General features: G+C 36.8%; 1 protein-coding gene across 1 annotated transcript in view; it reads right to left on the bottom strand.

The window, feature by feature from the left end:
• Positions 1 to 12,069, bottom strand: part of LOC149785002 (putative ammonium transporter 1) — an 85,843-nt gene that overhangs the window by 22,312 nt on the left and 51,462 nt on the right. Inside the window, exons 2-4 of the mRNA XM_089931267.1 lie at positions 10,239 to 10,272; positions 4,085 to 4,174; positions 1,902 to 2,129 (exon numbers count right to left, since the gene is read on the bottom strand). Coding sequence (XP_089787393.1) covers positions 1,902 to 2,129; positions 4,085 to 4,174; positions 10,239 to 10,272 — 352 coding nt within the window. The remainder of the gene's footprint in view (positions 1 to 1,901; positions 2,130 to 4,084; positions 4,175 to 10,238; positions 10,273 to 12,069) is intronic.

Here is a 12,069-nt window from a genome sequence, read left to right as displayed (position 1 = left end):
TCCGCACCAAAGAGTCAGGTGCTAATTTTAGTAATGAGTGTTCAAAACTCAAGACTGTTTAAGGACTGAAATTCCATCAATAAAACAATGTCTCTGGGGTTTTTTTCACTTACAACTAGGAAAAGCTCTCAAAAGATTCTTTTTCATAAAACTGAACTTACATTATTAACCAATCCTGGTCAGCCAAACCCATACATACTCCATTTTATGTTCCCCCATTTCCAGGCTGGTTTCCATTTTTCCATATCATCAGTACCGTGTGACCTATACAGTGTGCCACCTTTGTAATCTCGAAGTGTCAGTGAGATCTACGTTATATGTGAATAAAGGTACTGAACGGTTAGTGATATCAACATGATACGAACATGAAGATACTAAAATGTCCATGAGATCGACATGAAACGAACATGAAGATACTAAAATGTCCATGCGATCGACATGATAGGAACATGAAGATACTAAAATGTCCATGCGATCGACATGATAGGAACATGAAGATACTAAAATGTCCATGCGATCGACATGATACGAACATGAAGATACTAAAATGTCCATGCGATCGACATGATACGAACATGAAGATACTAAAATGTCCACGAGATCGACATGATATGAACATGAAGATACTAAAATGTCCATGCGATCGACATGATACGAACATGAAGATACTAAAATGTCTACGAGATCGACATGATACGAACATGAAGATACTAAAAGTCCATGCGATCGACATGATACGAACATCAAGATACTAAAATGTTTTGCGATCGACATGATACGAACATCAAGATACTAAAATGTCCACGAGATCGACATGATACGAACACGAAGATACTAAGATATCAATGAGATCGACATGATACGAACATGAAGATACCAAAATGTCCACGAGATCGACATGATACAAACATGAAGATACTAAACTGTCTATGAGATCGACATGAAACCAACATGAAGATACTAAAATGTCATTTTCCTTTAAATTTTTAGAACTTTCCTCTTTATTGGCACCATATAGCCATCATTGTGTTGATGTGCAATTAAACGCTAATACATACTAATACATATCTAATGTCTATTTAAAGCAATTTCAAAACTATTGAACTATTTAGGGTAAATATTAAGGTTGTTATGTTAAGTTTAATCAAATAGCAGATATGCATGGTTAAGCATTCATTAATATTGATAGCGACCAAAAGTGTGCTGGCCTTTCAAAGCTAAAGCCCAATCCACGATATTGGTAAAGTCAATTTTGGGCGATAGAAGCTATATTTCATGGGTTAGAAATGTATACGATTGGAGAAAACAAAGAGATAAATGACGGGTCAATTTACATCAATGTCTCATGAAACATACAACGGCAGCTATATGCGGACCGTGCATGGGTGTGAGGGTTTTCAACTACAAAAACAATCGGAACAGACTGTAATTTAAGTAGCAGGTCAGTTTCGGCCAGTTTCACTCCTCGTTGCTTTTAGGAGATATTAAACATGTTAAACATTTGTATGTTACATGCTGGTAAAATATTTCACGTTCGTGTACAGATGTTTGCGTCATTAAACTTCTCCAATTATTTTGAATGAAATCGTGACAAAAGACTTCAGATGGTGGAATCCGAAAACTATGCGTAAACCACCAACCATGGACGTACACAGAATTATAATTACACGTGTCGAGAACGAAGATCGATCCTAAATGCATGTGGTACAAAGCGAGCAAATTATGCTGCAACATCAAAACCGCTGACTCTTTAGCTAGCAGAAGGGTCGTCATAAACGTTTCGCATAAGTCCTAAAACATTGCTGTGTAATCATCGTTAAAAATCCCTTCTTAAAAATTATATTTTTTTCTGGAAGACACTTAATTAATCCCTTTAATGTGTTTGTGGTTTAGTCTCTTACCAGTCATGATGAAGCTGAAGATAAAATAAGACATAAATTCACACCGCTCGGACATAGCCCCCGACACAATAGTGGCGGCAGTTGCAGTAAATGTGAACTGAAAGAAAAAGTATGCATAGCGACTGGCAGGAAGGTCAGTGATCGCGAAGTACGTATGTCCAATGAATTGATTTCCATCTCCATATGCAAATGCAAAGCCAAAAAGCCAATAGGATACACCACAAATGACTGAAAATAAAAAGGAAAATTATGTTATATATATATATATATATATATATATATATATATATATATATATATATATATATATATATATATATATATATATATCTGCAAACGCTTTTTTGTTGTACAAATTTGCAAAAAGATAAGTGTGATGTACAGGTATGTCAAAAATGAGACCTAAAATCATTAATAAACCATATCCAAAGAGATATTTCCACAGACTCGGAACAAAACAAGAAAATGGTTTTGTGATAGTTGTATAACTCCTCTTTTCCGCTTTCCGTACATTTTAGTTATACATTGAGAATGGAATAAACGTAACTTGTGATTTGCAAAAGTTCGATTAGATACATCTAACAATGTTTTGAACTTCCTGAGGGAATTTAGTTTACTAGAATATAACACACTTCAATCTATATTTTAAGGAATTTCAATCTTGTTTCCTTTATCTTTTATTTCAAAATTTTGTCAAGAATTTTAACATTGTACATTTTATATTTTTTCCTCGTAGTACTACGTATTTACGTTTATATGGAAGGGTTCGTCTTCCTCAAGAGCTTTGTGTTGTTCTCATCATTACATTTGTAAAACTTAACTGTTAATCAGTTCCATATAGGCAGTATTGTGCTGTCGTGCCGTTAAACCCACCTACCCCATCCGTCCATACATACATGCAAATATAAATGAGAGAACGTCAGTAAAAACACACGAGTTCTAGGCCATAGTATGGGGAAATACAGATGACATGCGCGTCGAACGTTAAACCAGCTACATAGGATTAAATGAGTGTACAATAACTGATATTATCATTTATTTCATAACGAGACATTTGACATTTCTTATATACCCATTTCTTCTGACATGGTCGATGTGGCGTTGGATACCGATTCTCAGTCAGTACACCCAGATTGGAACTATTTTGGTGTCTTTTCTGACGTCCGTGCGTCGATATATTTAGATGCATTTAATTGAACTGTACAAATCCCATTTCGTTTTCAACCGCTCTATAATGCTTTAATCGTACCCTTACAACAGTCATGTTCACTATATCCATCCGCGCAGATACAGTCGTTAATTTGACAAAATGCTCAATTTGAAAATTTGTAGGTACAAGTTACATTTTCAAAATGTCGCTGTCTTATAGTTATTGTATTTGGGAACTTCTTTTATGGATGTAGTAATGCAGCATGCGTTAATCGCAATGGAACAGTGTGTGTGTGTGTGTGTGTGTGTGTGTGTGTGTGTGATTTTTAACGTAGCTGTAACAATTTTAGTCGTATCGCTACGATGTCTGCAGTGTGGCAGTTTATAGTGATGTCTAACACTGGGGCATCATCCCGCAGACATATGGCATCATGTTCCACCCAGTCACATTATCCTGACACCAAACCGACCAGTTCTAACACTAACCTCTTGATGCTTAACGCCAATCGAGGCAGCTCCTAGTACCATTAATTATTATAAGTATTTGGTATGACTCGGCTGGGGTCATTGGTATTGAATTGAGATAACAAGAACCATACAAATGAATGGTTTTTGACTTTGAGAATGGATAAACAGAAAATTTACGTTCTATTTTCTAGTAGATATGAAGAGTTATTTTGCTTGTGAGGTGGAAACATTTTAATTGTCACTTCTGAATGTTTTCCTTATATCTAAGCATTAACGCATTGTTGTTGTAGGGTTTAACGCCATTTTTCAGCACACGATAGGCTAGACATGGCGGCCAGTATTAATGGTGGAGGAAGAACCCGGGAAAACGTCGGAAAGAACCACCGACCACGAGAAGCTACTGGCAAGCTTTCTCACATACCCACATTGGCTGAATCCGAGACTCGAACCCACGCAGACAGAGATGAGGTGGCAGTGATCCGTAACGGAGAGCGCTATATATTCCAGCTACAAAATGCAAAACAATTTAATTTTAATACCAATTCTTTCATAAAATATACGCTTACACGAATCGCAAACGTTCTTGATTAGAATGTTGGTGACGTTCTTGCTTCTGACTGAGCCTGCCTCCAGAAGTGCGAAACCTGATTGCATAACTGAAAGAAGAAAAAGAAGAGTTTAGTAGTTTTTATTCAAATTTGAAAGTGAGTTCAAGTTTCTAAGTTTCCGTTGAATACTCTAGTCTGCTGGCAAAAAATAGTGTTTCCAGGCAGAAGTTTGTTTCCTGGATAGTTGAATGGTATTTAAAATACAGCATCATACATGACAGCCATTTTAGTACCATGGCAACGTGTATAGCCATTTTAGTACCACGTCAACGTGAGTAAACCGCCGTTTCCAGCTACACACTGTAGCAGTCGACATTGACTGGTGTATCTATGAACACGGACTCGCAGTACCACTCTGAGAGGCACATCACAGCCGCTGACACCAACTGGTGTGGGCAGGAATACAGAATAGCGGTCAGGTGACTATTAATTAGGCATTATATCCACTCAATCACCGCGCTTCCCTATGCGGTAAAATAGAAACAGAGGTTCCATTTCAACCACGGAGGTAAAAAGGCACAGATGTTGCTAGTAATGTCTATGCAAGTGACTGAACAATGGGTCTTAAATCGTACAGAAGGAACAGATTGAGTGATTGATGGTTTTCTTGATTAACTGATTATTTGATTAAATGAATCAGTTTCACAGTCATTCATTTGGAAGGACAACTTAATATAGCAAAAATTAGTTGTTGAATTTTATTAAATCATTCGGTTTTCGATTTTTTGTGTGACTTGGTTTAAGACCATACAGTCGTAGTAGTATGTATCTGTAACAGTGGATTTTAAATAAAAACATTATTACAAAACATACATGGTCAATCTTGTCGCGGTCAGCGTGACACGTGACAATTAACAGGGATTCTCGGGGGGGGGGGGGAGCATAACTGATTTCTAATTAGGACCCGCTTGGATAAAGGTTAGACATAGTAAAAACATGTTAACTTTAGGTTTAAGTAGATGGAAATGACAACGTGGAGACAAGCTAGAGACATTTTTAGGCCATTTGAAATAAGTGTCATAAAATTAAATTTTCCAGGAATAGTTATTGATAAAGACTGACTAGACAAAATTGTTCTTGCTTCAAAGGGCGTGTTAAATTTTTAGAGGTTAGATAAAGTTAATTCTGACTGGCCAAGTAAAAAGAGATGTGTTTCCCGGACGAAAATCAATCTTTTAAGTATTCTTCCTCGCGAAATTAGTCTAAGTTTCTGAAGGTAAGCGAGAAGTCTCAGCCCGAGATCAGTAGAAAGTACTTTTCTCGTTTCATTGTCCAAGAGATGGGTGTCTGGATAGTTGAGGACAAGGAATAGAGAGCATCGGCTTTACAGAAAAGAAAGCGAATCTCGGGAAAGCACACGGTTTGTTTCAATCGCTACAATATATTCATCGATATAAATTTGTAATTATTTGTTGAATTTATTCATTTTAAATTCATGCTTCAATTTTCATTGAGTTCAGAAGTTAATATCGCATTCACTGATCTTGAATGTTATATGACTCGTGTATTCTACGATTGTTATAAAATATTACATTGATATGAATCCGTTCGAAGAACCCCGTTTAGATGCCACATGAATCACGAATCCTAATAAATGTATGCATTACTTCTAATACAAATCGTGTGAACACCTGAATTTATCTGTCTTAAAAATGTACGTAATTTGGATGCTAAGAACTGATTTTAATATGGCTATATCAATGAAATGCTAGTCAGTAAATATGGCAGTTAACAAGATGTGAAGTCCATTAATTAATTTATGTAATTATGTTGTTAATTCTTTTAACCAAGAAATAGGTTCACGCCGAACGACATCGTTCAGTTAGTGAGTTATAGCCCAAAGGGGCGTCGTATTAAGATGTCTAGTTTTGTCATGGTTCCAGTTAGGAATGTACATAGCAGCTAGGAAAAAGACATTAATTTCATGGTAATTGGCTTGTGTGTGTATCACGTTGCGAGCTGACCATATCAGCCTTAATTATGCTGAGTTATGATAAGACGACATCTAGGGTAACAACAGCGGGAATATTGTTTGACGCCAGAAAAGGAAAATTTGACAAATATCTAGGTTGTGTTTTGTTCTTTTGAAGAAAAAATTGCTCAGAATATACACCACGTAGTGAGACAATGTATGTATGTATGTATGTATGTATGTATGTATGTATGTATGTATGCATGCATGCATGCATGCATGCATGCATGCATGCATGCATGTATGTATGTATGTACGTATATGTGTGTATGTATGTATGTATGTATGTATGTATGTATGTATGTATATGTGTGCGTGTGCGAGTGCGTGCGTGCGTGCTATGTATGTATGTATGTATGTATGTATGTATCTATGTATCTATGTATGTATCTATGTATGCATGCATGCATTCATGATTGTGGATTAAGTATTCAAATCATTATTAATGCAAACATGTTTTGGGGGGTCTGGGTCTTGGACATTGGTATTCCTGCATGGAATTACCTAGTGTACCTGATGTTTCCGATGTTCTTTATTATAACTTTGGTAATAGTTATTATCTTCATGACAACTGAGATGGTTCTAGCAGAGAACTTATGACCCTAATCCATGTTCTTTTTGGGGGGTCTTAGTTTATGTGTGTGTGTGTGTGTGTATGTGTGTGTGTGTGTGTGTATATATATATATATATATATATATATATATATATATATATATATATATATATATATATATATATATATATATATATATATATATATATATATATATATATATATGTGTGTGTGTGTGTGTGTGTGTGTGTGTGTGTGTGTGTGTGTGTGTATCTGCTCTTGTTTATTTGTGAAATTACTAATTCTTGCATGTGACATATGAGGCAGATTCAGGGTTATTGCTGTTGAAAGCATTTGATTTGGGTGTTATGCGAAATATTTATTCAAATTATTATTCACAGGAAACACAGAGAGCTTTTAATAATATTCTTAGACAGAAACATTAATTTGTAAGTATAGTGAATTCAGACGAGGACATCTTGGATTGTATTATTATGAAACATCAATAGACTGTTGGCACATCTCCGCGCTCTTAATCACTTGTATGACTTGTACATTCGAGACTAAAGGCACATCAACACTTGAGCGTCGGATCATATTTGGAATACCACAGGAATTTAATTAAAACTTGTATTCGTTAGGACTTGTAATAGAACCTTTAGGAATAATAACGATTTAATTCACAATATTGAAAGTTGTTTTAAAATTTCACCTTGTATTCTAGGGAAAAAATTATTTGTTGATTTTTCACAAAACTTGTCGGTTTCCGCTCCATTCTGTTACATAGTTAAAGACCATAGATTAGTGTGTGTGTGTGTGTGTGTGTGTGTGTGTGTGTGTCAGACAATCCCGCTATGGTATTATAAATAATACTGCAGAAGGCGTGCATTAAAATTTAACGAGTCCAGATCCCCCATTGAGCAAAGACGACACTGTAATTACAAAGAACAACTAAATTGAATAGATAACAATATTATGAAATGTAAAAATCATTTAAGCTGATTTCCTGGACATTAATCTTCAAGTTTTACTAACAACTTGGAGGTAAAGCTTCAGTTTAATTTTATTTGACACAATAACTGGCCTTGTCATCCAAATTCCACTTTACACTTTCATTCGTCACACGAAAGTTAATGTAATATTGTGAGAGAGTCTCTGTTCAGGACGTTGGTCCTGGTACTCGTCCGCTATTAAATTGTCTTCCTTCCTCTTCCTCCTTCTGTACTTCAGACCTCTTGTGTGCACCCTGAAAGTTTTACTCGGTCTCCTTCGCTTTCCTCATTTCTGTCCTCCTCCCTACTCCCTCCTTCTTATTCTCTCGGAGTCATCACTATGTACACATTGGGAATCTCTCAGCGCCGACTTTCTCGAGCCCCTTGGGGGCTTTCTTTAGAACCTTGTTTTACATAGTTCAAATTCCCTTCTTTTTATTGGTAATATCTTGACAACATTCGAGTGGAAATAGACACTCAACAGAAAAAAAAAACAGATAGGCAACATAATCTTTTAAAAATCTGTAGACATTTTTATGAATTGTGCACCAGCATTCAGTATTTATCAGCACTGTAAGTTTCAATCGTCTTTCACCATCTAAGCCTGACTGTGTTTTTCACTACCCGTCGTTATGTGCTTTTGACATTTTTCAGTAGTAAGGTACATGAACGACCATCGATACCTAAGATGCCTAAGATCAGACAAAGCTAGTGCAAGGAAATGAAAACCCACTGATACCTAAGATCAGAGATAGCTAGGGCAAGGATATGAAAAGCCATTGATACCTAAGATCAGATATAGCTAGGGCAAGGATATGAACAGCCATTGATACCTAAGATCAGACAAAGCTAGGGCAAGGATCTGAACAGTCTTTGATACCTAAGATCAGAGATAGCTAGGGCAATGATATGAAAAGCCATTGATACCTAAGATCAGATATAGCTAGGGCAAGGATATGAACAGCCATTGATACCTAAGATCAGACAAAGCTAGGGCAAGGATCTGAACAGTCTTTGATACCTAAGATCAGAGATTGCTAGGGCAAGGAAATGAACAGTCATTGAAACTGAAGATTAGAGATAGCTAGGGCAAGGATATGAACAGTCATTGATACTGAAGAATAGAGAGAGATAGGGCAAGGACCTGAGCAGTCATTGATACTGAAGATCAGAGATAACTAAGCAAGGGTCTGAACAGTCACAGTAAAGAGAGCTAGGGCAAAAATATGAACAGACGTTGATACTGAAGATCAGAGATGGTTAGGGCAAGTATATAAACAGTCAATGATACCTATGATCAGAGATGGTTAGGGTAAGGATATGAACAGTTATTGATACCTAAGATCAGACAAAGCTAGGTCAAGGATATGAATAGTCATTGAGACCTAAGATCAGAGATAGCTAGGGCAAGGATATGAACAGCCATTGATACCTAAAATCAGAGATAGCTAGGGCAAGGATATAAACGGTCATTGATAATTAAGATCAGAGATAGCTCAAGCATGGATATGAACATTCATTGATACCTACGATCAGAGATAGATAAAGCAAGAATATGAACAGTCATTGATGCCTAAGATTAGAGATAGCTAGGGCAAGGATATAAACAGCCATTGATACCTAAGATCAGAGGTAGCTAAAGCAATGATATGAACAGTCATTGATATTGAAGATTAAAGAGAGCTAGAGCAAAGATATGAACAGACGCTGATACTGAAAATCAGAGATAGTTAGGGCAAGGATATGGACAGTCATTGATACCTAAGATCAGAGATGGTTAGGGCAAGGATATGAACAGCCATTGATACCTAAGATCAGAGATGGTTAGGGTAAGGATATGAACAGTCATTGATACCTACGATCAGAGATAGATAAAGCAAGGATATGAACAGTCATTGATACATAAGATCAGATATAGCTAGGGCAAGGAAATGAACAGTCATTGATACATAAGATCAGAGATAGCTAGGGCAAGGAAATGAACAGCCATTGATACCTAAGATCAGACAAAGCTAGGCCAAGGATATGAACAGTCATTGATACCTAAGATCAGAGATGGTTAGGGCAAGGATATGGACAGTCATTGATACCTAAGATCAGAGATGGTTAGGGCAAGGATATGAACAGTCATTGATACCTAAGATCAGAGATGGTTAGGGCAAGGATATGAACAGTCATTGATACCTAAGATCAGAGATAGGCAGGGCAAGGACATGAATAGTCATTGATACCTAAGATCAGAGATAGCTAAAGCAAGGATATGAACATCAATTGAGACCTAAGATCAGAGATAGCTAGGGCAAGGACATGAATAGGCATTGATACCTAAGATCAGAGATAGCTAAAGCAAGGATATGAACAGTCACTGAGACATAAGATCAGAGATAGCTAGGGCAAGGAAATGAACAGTCATTGATACCTAAGATCAGACAAAGCCAGGACAATGATATGAACAGTCATTGATACCTAAGAACAGACATAGCTAAAGCAAGGATATGAACAGCTATTGATACATAAGATTGGAGAGAGCTAGGGCAAGTGTCTGAACAGCCACTGATACCTATGATCAGAGATAACCTTATTATTATTATCACAGAGAAAGCACAATCCACTCATAATCAAATTGAACTACACCTATGTTTCCTCTAGCAATCCCATTTATGAATTATTGAGCAGCAGGGAAGTTCTACAGACCAGGTGGCACAGACGAAATTAACCCTTCTAGACAAATAATTTCCGTAGAACCCTCAGAATTCAAAAATAAAGCCTCCTACGCGAAATAATCCGAAAAATTCCCCCCAAATTTGCATTTTCGGACACAAAAAAAATGGCGGCTTTTTTGGGGGGGGATATTGTAAAATTTATTTGCCGTAATTGAATTTGGGTTGCAATTTTATGAGTAAATTTGATCAAGACCAACTCGATACCTACTACGCGGATCATGAAGATTAATCGTGACAAAACCATGTGGTGTTGCCTGAGCGTGACTAAAGAAATTTTTAAACTTATTTATATCCATGTCGCCATTGCACCAAGTCTGATGGATATTCCTCAGCGTGTGAGTATCAACGCCATTGAACACTGATAAAATATTACAATTATCTCTAATTACCTTTGGAATTTGCGTATATCGCTGCGTCACGTAAATCACATCGGTGTTCTTATGTCGGCCACGCGAGAATATCCTGGCTGGATTAGTTTGCTTATCCAGCATCACATCGTCGAAAACAACAAGATTATTAGTATCACCGTCTAAACTTTCCACTGATGGAGTTTCATTAATATCCGTTATAAATTCTATTGTGCCATCCTCAGTTTTATCGCTAAATTCCTTTAGTACTTTATAACATCGCTGATCATCAACGGATGGCGCAACCAAGTATAATTTATCCCATTTTAACCATCTCATTATCAAATTTAGCAACAATTGCGTTTTTCCAGAACCAGATGGTCCAATGATTATCATTCTAATCGAATTTGGTAATGACGCGATATGTTTTACTTGCTCGCGTTTTTTCGTGGCTGAAAAATCAATTACATTCATGTTATTAGAATATTATGGATTCATATTGTGTTAAGTGTCGCACTCGAACTGCTACGATAAATCCAATCGAAGTCGTTACACGCAACAACAGAAATGCAATCAAGGGAGAATGTGAAGTTTGCAAGACAATTAAGTTTAGATTTGTAAAAAAAAAAGTAGAACCGGAGGAGACATCGCAACCTCCTTAACAAATCTGCCTGGAGCTCCCTGGGCGAAATATCCCGGAGAGAAACATTTACCAGGATATAATTACTGCGGACCTGGTACAAGGCTAGATATAAGACTTAACGATAATAATCAACCAAATCCTGGCGAGGATCCAGTAAACGCCATCGATAACGCATGCTACTATCACGATCTTGCATATCGTAGCGGAGATTTACAACAAAGACATCTCGCTGATATTAAATTAATTCACGCAATAGATGCTATTCCTGATAAAAATTTCAAAGAGAAATTGGCAACTTGGTTAATAAAAGGCGCGATGAAAGGTAAATTAGTACTAGGTGCTGGTAATTTATAATGGAGCAAATATATTATTCTCCGCGAGGATTTTGGCGAGGAAAATCAGCAATAGCCAAACTTGCTAAGGCAGCAAAAGTAAAGCAATCTGTCGCTGAATCGTGGCTATCGAGGCAAGCAGTTTGGCAAATTTATCTTCCTCCGCCTAAGAAAATATCATATGCGAGTTTCTCTGTCAGCGTCCCTAATGAAGTCCATCAGGCTGATCTTATGTTTCTTCCTTACGATACCGTTGACGGAGTTACATATAAATACGTGTTGACGGTTGTTGATATTGCTAGCAGATACAAGGAAGCGGAACCGTTATCGAATAAAACAGCAACAGATATTGCTAAGGCGTTTAGCGAAATTTATTCACG

Source organism: Sinohyriopsis cumingii, chromosome 13, assembly GCF_028554795.1.
Source record: "Sinohyriopsis cumingii isolate HCF-2022 chromosome 13, ASM2855479v2, whole genome shotgun sequence".
NCBI classification, from domain to species: Eukaryota; Metazoa; Mollusca; class Bivalvia; order Unionida; family Unionidae; genus Sinohyriopsis; species Sinohyriopsis cumingii.
The sequence above is the reverse complement of the archived record's forward strand: the minus strand, read 5'-3'. Positions and strand labels throughout refer to the sequence as shown.